The sequence below is a fragment of the Cucurbita pepo genome, chromosome LG05, assembly GCF_002806865.2.
Source record: "Cucurbita pepo subsp. pepo cultivar mu-cu-16 chromosome LG05, ASM280686v2, whole genome shotgun sequence".
In the NCBI taxonomy this organism is placed as follows: domain Eukaryota; kingdom Viridiplantae; phylum Streptophyta; class Magnoliopsida; order Cucurbitales; family Cucurbitaceae; genus Cucurbita; species Cucurbita pepo.
The window spans coordinates 1373113-1388051 of record NC_036642.1 but is presented as its reverse complement, the minus strand read 5'-3'; the positions used below and the strand labels follow the sequence as shown (position 1 = coordinate 1388051).

At 36.8% G+C, this 14939-nt stretch overlaps 2 protein-coding genes across 3 annotated transcripts; one reads left to right on the top strand and one right to left on the bottom strand.

The window, feature by feature from the left end:
• Positions 1-2882: 2882 nt before the first annotated feature.
• Positions 2883-5450, top strand: LOC111796151 (protein NRT1/ PTR FAMILY 6.3-like). The gene is made up of 5 exons (XM_023678866.1): positions 2883-3178; positions 3325-3364; positions 3456-4027; positions 4497-5017; positions 5104-5450. Exons 1-5 carry the CDS (start codon positions 2883-2885, stop codon positions 5448-5450), a joined length of 1776 nt encoding a protein of 591 aa, XP_023534634.1.
• A 1407-nt stretch (positions 5451-6857) lies between these two features.
• LOC111795463 (oxysterol-binding protein-related protein 2B-like) lies at positions 6858-12918 on the bottom strand. Of its 2 annotated transcripts, XM_023677905.1 has the most exons (11): positions 12184-12918; positions 10908-11270; positions 10689-10785; positions 9833-10248; positions 9696-9745; positions 9116-9221; positions 8862-9029; positions 7857-7997; positions 7464-7685; positions 7256-7369; positions 6858-7180 (listed from the first exon to the last, which is right to left on the bottom strand). In XM_023677905.1, the coding sequence occupies exons 1-11, from the start codon at positions 12634-12636 to the stop codon at positions 7028-7030; spliced, it is 2283 nt and encodes a 760-aa protein (XP_023533673.1). In that variant the 5' UTR covers positions 12637-12918; the 3' UTR covers positions 6858-7027. The 2 variants fall into 2 exon arrangements, with proteins under 2 accessions (XP_023533673.1, XP_023533672.1); XM_023677904.1 differs by lacking the exons at positions 8862-9029; positions 9116-9221 and adding an exon at positions 9336-9503 and having other exon boundaries at positions 9590-9745.
• Positions 12919-14939: the final 2021 nt, after the last annotated feature.

Below are 14939 nucleotides of genomic sequence, written 5' to 3'. Positions count from 1 at the left end.
CATTTTAAAATCATGAGACCGACAACGATACATGATGGGCTAAAACGGACAATATCTGCTAGTTGTGTGTTTGAGCTCTTATATCGAGTGTTTTTTTGACACATAATTTAAACTAAGCGTCTCTTTCATCACTATAACTTATCATTGCCTCTCCCTTTGACAAAGAACTTGCCAACCATATCATATGTGCATGCTATGAACAAATTTTGATATTCTTTATGTGTGTGGCTAACATAATTTCAAAATGTTGATACACCCATAATTTATATATTATACAAATTAAAGAGCCCAACCAATAGGCAACTAACATAAGCACAAGTGGCAATGTTGTCTCCATCGGCTGCCTTAGTTAGTTCTTAATTTATTATCTCTCTTCTATTATGAAAAAAGGGTCTCTTAGGGGCCAAATCAATGGAGCCCATTGGCTTGCAGTGGTCAACCTTTGACTTTGTTTCTGGTTTAAAGAGGTGGCTCTTGGAGCACATGAAAGATTACCAAGAAATTCCCTTCTTCATATGGACCCGTTTTTCTCTGTTTCATGCTTAGTTTAATGATATATGTCGTTGTTTCTTTCTGGNAAGAGGTGGCTCTTGGAGCACATGAAAGATTACCAAGAAATTCTCTTCTTCATATGGACCCATTTTTCTCTTGCTTAGTTTAATGATATATGTCCTTGTTTCTTTTTCGCNTTTTTCTCTGTTTCATGCTTAGTTTAATGATATATGTCGTTGTTTCTTTCTGGTTTGTTTTATTTTTCTTTAATGAAACGAACAGATTAAAAGAGTTAGATATGTTGTTTTCAACAATGATGTCAATGTTTTACAAATTAAATACGTGTGGAAATACGATGATGTCAATGTTTTAGATAATAGAATATGCTCGAGACTTTCATTTATTTATTTATTATTATTATTATTATTATTTTATTATAGTTTATTAGCATGCTTATTATATAGTAATGAGACTTAAAAATTGAACCTTATATAATAAATAAATAAATTATTTTTTAGTCAACTAAGTAAACACAAATTGAGAGCACAAAAAGAGGCAAAACAAAAAAAAGGCCAAATAAAGTTCCTAATGTGAGTCCATATCAACCCCTCCCCTTAATACACATCCTATGTTATGTTATTATATAATTCTCTCTTTTATTACAAATTATTATTAAATACTCAATAATTTTCTATACCATATATGTATTTTTCTAATTTTTTTACTTTTTTTTTTTTAAATATGGGTATAAAACCACTTCTTATACGATAAATTCTGTTATTTTAATCATTAGAGATATGGTTAAATATACGAGAGCATAGTATGAAAATTTTGATACCGAAACTTAAAATATTGACATTTTAAATTATATCATACCCAATTGCGAGTTAAATTTGAATATATATATATATATATATATATATATATATATATATATATATATATATATATATTTATGATTGTAATAAATGATATAAAGAAAACTATTGCAATGGCGGATATGTGCATAACCCAGAAAGTCAACTTATTTTTCAAATATTGACAATCTCTTAATTGTTTTTCGTTTTATTTTCTTTAAATTAATAATGTGGTATTATTATTATTATTCATATATATTTTCAGCCGACCTAACTCACTGAGTCCAAATACGTGTCGTTCACTTTGGATAAGAAAGAGAGAGTTGGGCAGCTTGGCCGATGTGTCGTCTTGGTTTTTGGTTCTCTATTCATTGAACCGAACCAACATCCAACAAAAACCAATTTATTAAAGAAAAAAAAATCGTATAAATTAAACGTGCCCAAGAAATTCAGACTCTAAAATCCCAAAAAATAATAATAATAATAATATTAATTTGGTTGGATGAAAGTTATAATTAAGAATATTAGTCATTGGAAATTAAATGTCACCTTGAAAATAGCAATATTTGTTATTATTGACCTTATTTTAACATTTTTTAAAAATATGAAAAATATTTTAAAAACTTTTTTAAAATTAGATGGTTTAATTTGTAAATGTCAACGTTGTATCCCATCCCATGTAGTAATGTCTTGTAACTCAAGAGGGAAGGAAATTGTGTTCCTAATTTTCTCTACAAAAACAAAAAATTATGTTCATAGTTTTGGTGGTCAACTAATTGGGTTTACTTGTCTCTCAATGAAATCACCTTATTCAAGAAACTTCTCCGAATTTAGTTTTATATTAATAAAAAATATTCAATTCAAAGTAAAACTCAATAATTGTCAGGTAGGAATAGAAAAATGAATTTGATAATATGTTTAAATGAACTAGTGAGAGGTTTCTACCCCTTTAAAAAAAATGCTTAGTTATTGAGAATTGATGTGAGATCTCACAATCTATTCCTTAAGGATCAACGTTCTCGCTAGCACACTGTTCAGTGTCTAGCTTTGATACTGCTTGTAAGAGCCTTACGGTATCAGTCTCACGATTTTAAAACATTATCTAGGAAGGATAGGTTTTGATCCCACAAAAATTTATACAAAACTTTGATATAAAATAGAGGTGAAACCCAAATAAAGTAATGGGTTTGTGTTTAATTAAGTGAAACGACATTGTTATCCAAAATCCATTTCACAAAGCTGTCCTTCAAATTTGATGTGATTTTCATATTTGGGTTCATTGGAATAAACAACCCATTTAAAGTATAATCCCCACACAAAGCCCTCAAAATTATCATTAAAACATAAAAATCAACAAAAATAGAAAACTTGAAAAATTCAAATACAATTGAATATGATTGAATATTTGGGTATTGAATGGGAAGGCATATGAAGGTGGCACTATAAAATCCCAGCAGGGCCCTTGCAGAATCTTCATCCACTGCGCCACATACCATTCCCATACTTGTATTTCTTCACCTCAAAACCCTCACCATGAGCGTCCTCCCCCAAATTGATCAAGATAAAACTGTCCCAGATGCATGGGACTACACCGGCAAGCCTGCCGTCAAAGCCAAAACCGGTGGCTGGGTCGCCGCTGCCATGATTCTAGGCCCGGAGGCAGTGGAGAGGATGACGACGCTCGGGATCGCAGTCAACTTGGTCACATATATGACCGACACAATGCATCTGGGCAATGCTGCCGCCGCCAACGATGTCACCAACTTCCTCGGAACCTCCTTCATGCTCTGTCTCTTCGGTGGCTTTGTCGCCGACACTTTCCTCGGCCGGTAATCGATGTTTCTCAAAAAAAATTGATTTTTTCTACCATATTTTTGTGCTTATTCATTCAACATTTATAAAATTTTAATAAATTTTATTTTATTTTGTTTATTTAATTCTAATGGGTTTGATCTATTTTTTTTTTTTCTTAAAGGTATCTGACGATTTCAATTTTCGCAACGGTTCAAGCAATGGTAAGATTATATCGATCATTAATTACTTGAGAATTATTTAATTAATTAGTGGTAAATTAAATAAGCTTAAATCAAAATTTTATTGCATTAGGGTGTAACTCTCTTGACAATTTCCACCATAATTCCAAGTCTCCGACCACCAAAATGTTCGCCGGCGTTATCAACCACCCCATGCATTCCAGCTGACAGCAAGCAGCTAGCAATTCTCCACACAGCATTATACTTAACGGCGCTCGGCACCGGCGGCCTAAAATCGAGCGTATCGGGGTTTGGTTCCGATCAATTTATCGAAACAGACAAAGAGGAGAGAATAAAGATGTCCAACTTCTTCAACTGGTTCTTCTTCTTGATAAGCCTTGGGTCACTTGCAGCTGTGACAGTCCTTGTTTACATTCAAGACAACTGGGGCAGGCAATGGGGATATGGGATATGTGCTTGTGCCATTGTGTTAGGCTTGGCTATCTTCCTGATGGGGACTCGACGCTACCGGTTCAAGAAATTGGTCGGTAGCCCGTTGACACAGATCGCCGCCGTGTTCGTCGCCGCATGGAAGAAGAGGAAGCTGGATTTGCCATCGGATTCGTCGTTGTTGTTCCAAATCGAAGACGCTGTAGATGGATCTGGGAAGAAGAAGCAGAAGCTTCCTCGCTCCAAGCAATTCAGGTTGGTTTTTCTACGTATTTTAACCATTGAATAAAGTTTAATGCTACAATCAATATTAGTAATATAGTCAATATAGTTGGTATAATATGATAAAAATATTCAAATCATTTTACTTCTAAACATTATGGAAGTGACAATTATTACATAGTTTAGTCCATTTCCAATACATTTTCCAACCATATATTACCCAAAATAATTGAAGCAGACAAGCTTATGACAAAAAATATTTTCTATAATAATATTATTATTATATTATTAAATTGATTGAGTCTGCAAGTTGTGAAAAAGAATCAAAATTAAGAAATGAAAAAAGTTTTTAATTCAAATTTCTGCTTTGAATTTCCCATTTTTAATTCAAATTTTTATTTTTGTCTCATGGGTTTGAAAAAAGTTTCAAACTTTGATCCAACCCAAGTTCCAATTTGAGCTAAATTTCCAAGATAATCGGATGTTTTGTTTTTTGGGGCAGGTTTTTGGATAAGGCGGCGATCAAGGACGAAGAAATTGTTGGCAATGTAGTGAACAAGTGGACGTTATCAACCCTAACTGACATTGAGGAAGTTAAATTAGTTCTTCGAATGTTACCAATTTGGGCAACCACCATTATTTTCTGGACAGTCTATGCCCAAATGACCACGTTTTCAGTGTCACAAGCCACCACCATGAACCGACACGTCGGAAAATCCTTCGAAATTCCAGCAGCCTCCCTCACTGCCTTCTTCGTCGCCAGCATCCTCTTGACGGTCCCGATCTACGACCGATTCATCGTCCCATTAGCGTCGAGGGTTTTGAAGAACCCACAAGGTCTCTCTCCGCTGCAGCGTGTCGGGGTCGGCTTGGTTCTATCCATAATTGCCATGATCGCCGCGGCGCTGACGGAGATAAAGCGACTGAGGGTGGTGGAGGCACATGGATTGGTGGACAAGCCGCTGGCGGAGGTGCCATTGAGTGTGTTTTGGTTGTCGCCGCAATTTTTAATAGTGGGATCAGGTGAGTGAAGAAGGGAGCAATTGGCAGCCCTTGCTTAAAGTTTTTAGCTTTGATGTTAAAAGGTTGAATTTTGTTGATGTTTGTAGGTGAGGCATTCACGTACATGGGGCAATTGGATTTCTTCCTAAGGGAGTGTCCTAAAGGGATGAAGACAATGAGCACAGGGCTGTTCTTGAGCACACTTTCTTTAGGGTTTTTCTTCAGCTCATTGCTGGTTACAATTGTGGGAAAAGTGACAGAAAATGGGAAGCCATGGATTCCAGACAACCTTAATGCAGGGAAGCTCTATGATTTCTATTGGCTATTGGCAATTTTGAGTGTGTTGAATTTGGTGGTGTTTTTGTTTTGTGCAAAGTGGTATGTGTACAAGGACAAGAGGTTGGCTGAGCAGGGTGTTGAACTGGAGGACTATGGGCCATCTTCCCATGCATAGCCATGCATGNTGTTGAATTTGGTGGTGTTTTTGTTTTGTGCAAAGTGGTATGTGTACAAGGACAAGAGGTTGGCTGAGCAGGGGGTTGAATTGGAGGACTATGGGCCATCTTCCCATGCATAGCCATGCATGTATATATTATCACTTTCTGTTTGTTTATGTGTGGGCTTTTTGTTAAGGACAAAAGCTACGAAGGCCTTTGCTTTCTAATAATGTAAAGTTTGTAAGGTTTTTGATGTACCAAAAGGCGAAGGAAAACTGAGAATCCGTTTTGAAGTTCTCTAATATAATATCAACAGTTTGGGTGTTTCATTTTTTTTTTCTCACAATCTCTCTAATATAATATCTGAAGTGGGGGAAGAAAAATTTAGTTTTTTGAGCTATAGCAACTTATATAAAGATTTTACGAGTACTAGAGGCTCATAATCTTTGCTTCAGAGCTTTGGAACATCACCTAGTGTTTGTCTCGCCCACCATTAGCTATTGTTTTTTTTTGGACTTTTCTTTCTGGTCTTCCTCGACTAGGAGAAGTTTCCACACTCTTATAAAGAATGTTTCGTTCCCTTCTCCAACATGGCGTTTTAAAACTATGCTTTAAGTTGAAAAGTCGTTAGAATATTTGATAATAGTCAACGTATCTTAATGATAGTCTTACACCAGCTTTCATTAGGTTGAATTTCCNCTAATAATGTAAAGTTTGTAAGGTTTTTGATGTACCAAAAGGCCAAGGAAAAGTGAGAATCCGTTTTGAAGTTCTCTAATATAATATCAACAGTTTGGGTGTTTCATTTTTTTTCTTTTTTTTCTCTCAAACTCTCTAATATAATATCTGAAGTGGGGGAAGAAAATTTTAGTTTTTTTGAGCTATAGCAACTTATATAAAGATTTTACGAGTACTAATTTCAAAAGTCGTTCGAGGCTCAGAATCTTTGCTTCAGAGCTTTGGAACATCACCTAGTGTTTGTCTGTCTTCTTTTGGACTTTCCTTCCCTGGTCTTCCTCGACAGAGAGAAGTTTCCACACTCTTATAAAAAATGTTTCGTTCCCTTCTCCAACATAGCGTTTTAAAACTATGCTTTAAGTTGAAAAGTATTTGATAATAGTCAACGTATCTTAATGATAGTCTTACGCCAGCTTTCATTAGGTTGAATTTCCGTTCTATAAGGCTTGACATACAAAACTAAACTAATTAATTTGCATTGATTGGTGACAACCATGATCAACAATACTATACCTTCGACATAGTTCAAAGGTAATTGATAGATACTCCTTCGATCAAGATCGATAATTTCAAATCTTCATATCTGGAGGGTTGTTATGCTTTAAAAAATTGTAGCCCCCAGGTGAGATGTGAGACATATTTGAAAGTTTTGGTCAAATGGTGTGGATCTAACTTGGGAAGCAAGATTTGGTAGATCAATTATTGTCCCTTTTTTTTTGCATTTTGCATTTGGAAGAGATTACAACAGAGCTAATCAATGGACGACCCAACCCCTCTCCCCCAAACATTATACCTTCAAAATATGAAAAAGAATGGCCGTACAACAATACACATATCATTAATATCCAGAATCCTCCTAATGATTCAATTCCCCAAATATGTCTGGGCAATCATCCCATTTGCTTGCGTTCCTTGCTTCCCAATATCCTCCAGCATACCTAAAGGGTCCATCTTCCCCTTCTCTCTCGAACCATCTTGGCTTCCACCCGTTCTCTTGTAACTTCCTCGACTAAAATACACGAACGACAATGAATCATGCAGGTTGAAATTTAAAAAAGCATGCAAAAAGAAGAGCTCGACGTACAATTCTTTGCCTTTGTTCCAACCGTAGCTTCTCGGCATTGGCCTTATCGTACTCCCCGTTTTCTAGATGTCGTTGGTCTGGTCGGAGTCTGGAATCCGTGGGAGGGAGCATCTCCTTAATCCATGATCAAAATCCAATATCAGACAAAGCTATACATCACAATTAGAGATAATCAAAGAAGGGTATATGGTAAGAGACTGATTTCAACCTTGAGCCCCGGTGTCAGCTCATTCAAAGTGATCGAAAATGAAGTCAAGTTGTATCGAGTCGGATCATGCGGCGGTTCACTGCTTTTCCATAACAAAGTACCACCATCACAACTCTTTGAATTTACATTCTCGTGACCATTTACATAATACATGCTATCGTCCCACTTCCCAAACAACGTGGCAACTTTTTTCCCAGAAACATGTTCAACATATCCATGAACCTATACAGATGTAGATGCAGAATAGATTTGAATTAGTTCTGTTAAAGGAAAACAGGATAAAANTGTTCAACATATCCATGAACCTATACAGATGTAGATGCAGAATTGATTTGAATTAGTTCTGTTAAAGGAAAACAGGATAAACTCCGATACAGATGAACGAGTATGAACCTGATGAGGATTTCGGTCGAGAAAAGATTGCTCTTTGAACTTGAGGTTGCACGAATAGTCCCTATTGCCACGTATATGCATGGTTCCATGGTGATCACAATATACTTTCCCAAGGATGAGATTATAGATACTTGTTGTTACCTAAAAGCAACCATAAAATGAGATTTATGATACACTCACTAACCACATAAATTCGAAGAAATCTAGAAACTTATGAAATAGAACACATGCTGATCGGAATGCCAAGCCTCCAGTCTGTGAGATCCCACATCGGTTGGAGAGGAGAACAAAACATTTTTTACAAGGGTGTGGAAACTTCTCCCTAGCAGACGCATTTTAAAAATTTTGAGGGGAAGCCCAAAAGAGAAAGCCCAAAGAGGACAATATCTGCTAGCGGTGAGCTTGGGTCGTTACAAATGGTATCAAAGCCAGACATTGTGTGATGTGCCAGCGAGGAGGCTGAGCCCTGAAGGGGATAGACACAAGTTGGCCAACAAGGGAGTGGATTGAGGGGTCCCACATCAATTGGAGAAGGGAACGAGTGTCGATGAGGAAGCTAGATCCCGAAGGGGGGTGGATTGTGAGATCCCATATCGGTTGGGGAGGAGAACGAAACATTTTTTATAAGGGTGAGGAAACCTCTCCCTCGCACACGCGTTTTAAAAACTTTTGAGGGAAAGCCTGAAAGGGAAGATCCAAAGAGGACAATATTTGCTAGCAGTGGACAGTGGAGGCTGAGCCCTGAAGGGGGTGAACACGAGCTGGTGTGCCAACAAGAGGGTGGATTGAGGGGTCCCACATCGATTGGAGAAGGGAACGAGTGTCAGTGAGGACACTAGGTCCTGAAGGGGAGTGGATTGTGAGATCCCACATCGGTTGGGGAGGAGAACGAAACATTTTTTTATAAGGGCGTGGAAACCTCTCCCTAGCACACGCGTTTTAAAAATCTTGAGGGGAAGCCCGAAAGGGAAAGTGTTACATAATCTATCTTGTTTTTCTTTTTACCTTGCTCCACTGGAAGATTTCACCATCATCAAACTCAAGTGTGAGAACTCCAACAGGGTCCAACTGAATTGACCTTCCCCAGAATTTGGACTGAAGGTTGCTATCTCCCCAAAACTTCCACCCTCTCCCTTCGCAATGGCACGCTATCAGAGTCGGGTGGTGACTCACCTAAATAAACATACACATCCATTTTCCAATTACTTTCACAGTTATCCCATAATAAACTTACACAGCTTCTTATCCCATATACTGACCTTCTCCGAGAAGAACCGAAATCCTTTCTCTGGAAAATCGGCTTCGTAGGTTTCCCCCAACAAAGGATTGAATGGTTTGCAGTGCCTGCCTTCCGACGAAGCATACCCCGAAACTGCAAACGCTGCAACGTTCAGAATTCTTTGTNCACGCGTTTTAAAAATCTTGAGGGGAAGCCCGAAAGGGAAAGTGTTACATAATCTATCTTGTTTTTCTTTTTACCTTGCTCCACTGGAAGATTTCACCATCATCAAACTCAAGTGTGAGAACTCCAACAGGGTCCAACTGAATTGACCTTCCCCAGAATTTGGACTGAAGGTTGCTATCTCCCCAAAACTTCCACCCTCTCCCTTCGCAATGGCACGCTATCAGAGTCGGGTGGTGACTCACCTAAATAAACATACACATCCATTTTCCAATTACTTTCACAGTTATCCCATAATAAACTTACACAGCTTCTTATCCCATATACTGACCTTCTCCGAGAAGAACCGAAATCCTTTCTCTGGAAAATCGGCTTCGTAGGTTTCCCCCAACAAAGGATTGAATGGTTTGCAGTGCCTGCCTTCCGACGAAGCATACCCCGAAACTGCAAACGCTGCAACGTTCAGAATTCTTTGTAGACTATTTCCCTGCACATAATACAAGTCCCCAAATTCTACTTTGATTTCCATGCATAACAAGATTTGTAGGAAGCTTTTATCTTCTTATAAGCTCACCTGTTTTCCTTGTTGATATGCCTGGTCCAATAGATATGAATACTCCATGTCTTCACAGCATTTCTGCAGGGATGATATTGGCTCGTTGAAGTAAACAGGGAGGCACACTCTTGTCAGATCTTTTCCCACATTGTCTTTGATCATTGACCAAAGGCTAACTCGTTTCTCCTTCTCCACCGGAACGGGAAGCCGTTTCCTTCTTTGAACGTGCGAGTATCTGTTCTGTAACTCCATGTTAGCAACCATTGTGCCAGCATTGTCATGCTGATGACTTTCAGCCTTGATATCATGGCCATAGACAGAATTTTCAGAGAAAGAATCTCTGGTGTCGTAAAAGGACATTTCGTCTTCGTCTGAAACCTCCTCCTCGAGCTCTCGTTTCTCAATATCATCCGATGATTCCGTGGTGCTGCATTCTACAAACCAGACAGAAGTAAATAATCTATCAAATCTTCAAACAAACCACACATCNAACAAACCGCACATTCAACAACGTTTCATTTGATAAACTCACTACAGTTTATAACATTTTATGCAGAACTTAGACTAATACAGTTAACCAGCAATTTTTTTCCAAATTACATCTTACATTTTAAAAACACCCAATAGACATCAATCCAATTTTTAACACTTCAACGAAAACAGAGAACTAACAAGACCATCATACTTTACTGAAGCTCTGTCTTACAAGAAACAATTCCCTGGATATGATGAAATTACAAGCCAAGCGCCAAATGCCAAACAAAAAGAGGCTGAGAAAACTATATTTTCTGCTTGAAAGCCTTGACGTGTAATGATTTCAAGCATATAAAGCAAATTTCAATGAAAAAAGGGAAGAAAAAAGAAGAGAAAGAACCACTATATTTTCCACGTTCTTCAGAGGAAAGATCATGCTTCATCAGTTGAAATTCTCCATCATTCATTCCAGAAGCTTCAGCTTCAAAACTAGCAGCCTGTATATAACAGGGTCAAGTCTAATATCAGCCACATGAGTAGCACAATAATACATAACACCCAAGAATTGATACTAACTATGAGCGCTAAGAAGAAAAGGGCTTCAAAAGGAAACTTTTACCTCTAACTGCCTGATTGTATCAAGCAAGTTAGATCGTTCATCACATAGAACTTGAAGCTGCCCTCTAATTTCAAAGAATTCGGACAGCATTATCTGTTCACAATCCTTAACAAGAGTTTCACCAATTCCCTCTTCAATTAAACGCTCCTTCAGTCGGTCAGTCGATACCGATAAATCACTCGGCACGGTGGTGAGATTATAATTCAGCGATGTTAGAGGAGATATGCTGCGACTAGAAGAAGCCAAGGCTTGAATCCAAGCCTCTCGGTCACTCTTTGAATTAGTTCTCAAATGAAGAGTCTTTGTAGCAGTGAAGATATAAAACCTCCGATCATCCGACTTGCTCTCTCGAAATGATGTGATCTGCATTGATAAATTTCAGACATTAGAAAAAAAAAATGGCATATTCAAGAACAAAAACCACAAGATTATGAACAGTGATATCACCCTGAAAGTACAAAATTTACCTAAAAAGTTCACCACTTTTGATTACATTCATTAGCAACCCACCTAATAACTCGCTTAAACTCTTCAAATCAAGCTCAGAAACAGTAAAAGAAAAGAGGGAAAAGGTGAAATTCAGGGTAGAATTTGAGTGGAAGATAAAGAAGGTTGGAGATTTCAAATCCAACAAAAAAAAAATGATGATTTCAAGACAGTAGAAAAGGAGGAGAGCAACAATGAGTTGTGATGAATAATAACCCTAAGCATCACCAAAAACATAAAATGGCCCCCTAATCCACCTGTGGATGTGACCCACTCGACATGAACAAGCAGTTAAAAAGCTATGAAAAAATTGCAATTAAGTTCATCAGAGGATGACCCAGATAAGAGAGAGAGAAAGAGAGAGTAAATGCTGGAAGAAATATGATGAACAATGGTTTAAACCTGTGGTTCACGCGTTTGCTTTAAGCTCAGATTTCAATGCCCCCTCCCCCTGAGTATCTGGCAAAATCAGAGTCGGCCTCAGACTCAGAGGGAGAGCTAAAGAGAGAGAGAGAGAGAGAGAGAGACATTTATTTTCAGAGAGAAGCAAAACTAAAAATGTGATGAATGGTAAACACATAACCTAAAATGTTGCCCATAACGGAAAACCTATTTCTCTCTTTACCGCCATCCCTAAAATGCATAAACACATCCCATTCCTACTTTATCAGATCATCAAATTATCAGACCATTTCAGATCCTGTTTTTGTGTAAATTTTCCAGATAATAAACCAAAATTCGTGTTCCTCTTAATTTCAATTACAATTTCGTTTCAAGCTCTTTTATGTACCTTGAGATGAACCACTCCCACCGCTTTTTGGTGCTTCCTCCTCCCTCCGCCGTTCTCGTCTCCCCTCGGGATCCTATTGCTTGAAATCTCTCCGATCAATCGATAGTCGTTGTTTGAAGCAAGAAGATTCAGATTCTCGGGACGGCGAATCTTGGCGTAGGACAATACGCCATTACGGAGAAGAAACCATCTGGATCTCCACCCTTTCCCGTAATTGGTCCACTTGTGAAGAACTCCAGCGACTGTGGATTTGGATCCCGGTGGCCGTCTGATAACATTCGCATGAGATCCATCAGAAAAAGCGGCTAAACTGGCGGGCATGCTCTTGGTCCTGCAGAGAGCAGCCGCCGCCGCAGCAGCCTCCTCAGTCGACTGGTCTCCATCGCCGGCGCATCCGATTCCGAAACTCTCCACCGAGATGCAACAAAGAGGGTGCATTTCCTTGGCCTTCATAGTTTGTTCTTTTGTATTTGAATCCCTCGAGCCCTCATCAATTCTCAAATCTGCCGGTCAATTGGAAGAAGAAGAAGAAGAAGAAGAAGAAGAAGAATCTCCATAATCCATAAATGAGAGAAGCTTATAGTTAAGAAGAACAGTAAGAGAGGCTCCCCGTAGCAGATTTAGCTCGGAATCAATGGCGAAGAATATAGTAATTTTTGTGGGGGAAGATTACTTATATATACACCAAACAGCTTAACAGAGAGAGACAGAGAGAGACATGGAGCAGGACGTGGCAGATGGTAAATTAAACAAGGGAGGCGGAACGGAATCAATTTTCCAAACCAATATTTAATACTTCCAATTTTTTTTTTTTTTTTTAAATACTTTAATTTATATATCCATTTACATACCAAATTAAATATTCCAAATTAACCACTCTAATTTTATATTTAATAAAAACAATCAAATAATTTTCACAGGTTAGACTTTTTCAAAATTACCAAGTAAAGATTTAGATTATTATCACATAAAACAAATATTATATTTAAAAAATTAAAATTTAAAAAACTATTAAATATTTAAAAAATTAAGTGACATACAACATGCAAAAGTTATCGGGTGTCGAATCTAAATTCTAAACGATAAAAATAAATTAATTTTTTTTTAATGAAAATAAATAAAAAGAGTATATATATATTTTGGGAACCAGTTGACTGTTTAATCCAGTCCTTTTTATTAATAATAATAATAATATTTATGGGTCATTTATTTTTATTTTGTTTCACTTTTTGGTTCAGTAGATTGATTGTCAGATGAACATAAATTACGATGCATCGCATGTGAATACCCAAACAAAACAAAATTCTCAAAACACACAAAAATTAATTCGCCTTCAAATTTCACTCCTTATTTCAAAAATAAATTAAATTAAATAATATTTATACTAAAAATGATTATATATTTAGAATGAAAATTTTGAATTTTGAATTTTTAGATCAATAATAATAATATTTTAATGAGTTAAGTCGATCAATTTGTCTCGTATGATTATGATTTCTTCAACGAGTTATAGGTATTAGAATTAACACGATAATCTTCAAGGCATAGAGAACATAGAGTTCGTCGAGTAGATGGACTCACCGACTCGACCATCTAATTTATGTGTTGACCCACACGAAACACAAATGGATGGAAGAGAGTGAGGATTTGGTCAAAGAATTGGTATGGTGAAAGCGACCCAACCGTGGATACAACAAAGTTTTGCAACGAGGTAGATTTCAACTCCTTATGCAATTTATAATCTACAAACTTTTATTTAATTATTTTTAAAATTTTTAGCTTTAATTTTATTTTTATTACAAAAATAATAGAATGACCACGTGGAATTGTGACAGTGGAGGGTCGACCAATGTTGTGTACGCCACGCGTGATCGACAGCTCAGATTCATAACCCCATTATCTTCTTATCATTATCTATATAATATATATAACTTCCCCTCTATTTCACTTTTTTTTTCTTTTAAATAAAAAAAAAATAAAGGAATGTGATTTGAAAGGAGGGAAAGGGTTCGAGGCCCGGAATTGGGTTGAGGTAAGGAGTTTTATATGGTATTAAATTTGAAAGATATAAATGTTTGTGGGGCTACATAGGAGAAGACGTGTTTAGGTTGATATAAATAATGTATGGTTTGATATGGTACTGGATTTGAAAATATAAATATTTGTGGGGTTAGAGATGGAAAAGTTGTGTCAAAATATAATAAAAATATGTGGGGGTAAAGCGATGAGTGAGAGAGGGAAACAAAGGAGCAAATCAAGTATGGGAAATTAGGTGTATCAATATATTATGTGAATTATATAATATATAGTTTTATATAATGTATACACACTCTTTATCGACATAGCCCCATGCTATATTGCTTCTACTTTCTCTCTTTTTTTTTTTTTTTTTTTTTACTTAATAGTGCCACGTGATCGAATAATTTCTCTTTGCATGATCCAATAACTTGGTTATAGAGTTACTTAAGATGTTCGAGATTCAATGGTCTTACAACCTAGCTACAATTATAGACAAAATCTTAACAGTAACTTTATGATGTCTGAATAAAGGAGAGACATATGAATGAACCGATACCACATCCAAATAAAAGAGACTCTGAGAATAAGATGACTAAGAAAAACTTAAAAGAAAAAAAAGTTCTTTCTTTCTAGTGGCTCAATCACTGTAACTTCATGGTTAAACATGTTTTATTTGAATCATTCTATATTGGGCGATCTTTTATAATTCTTTTTATGGGATGCATGTAAGTGGGGAT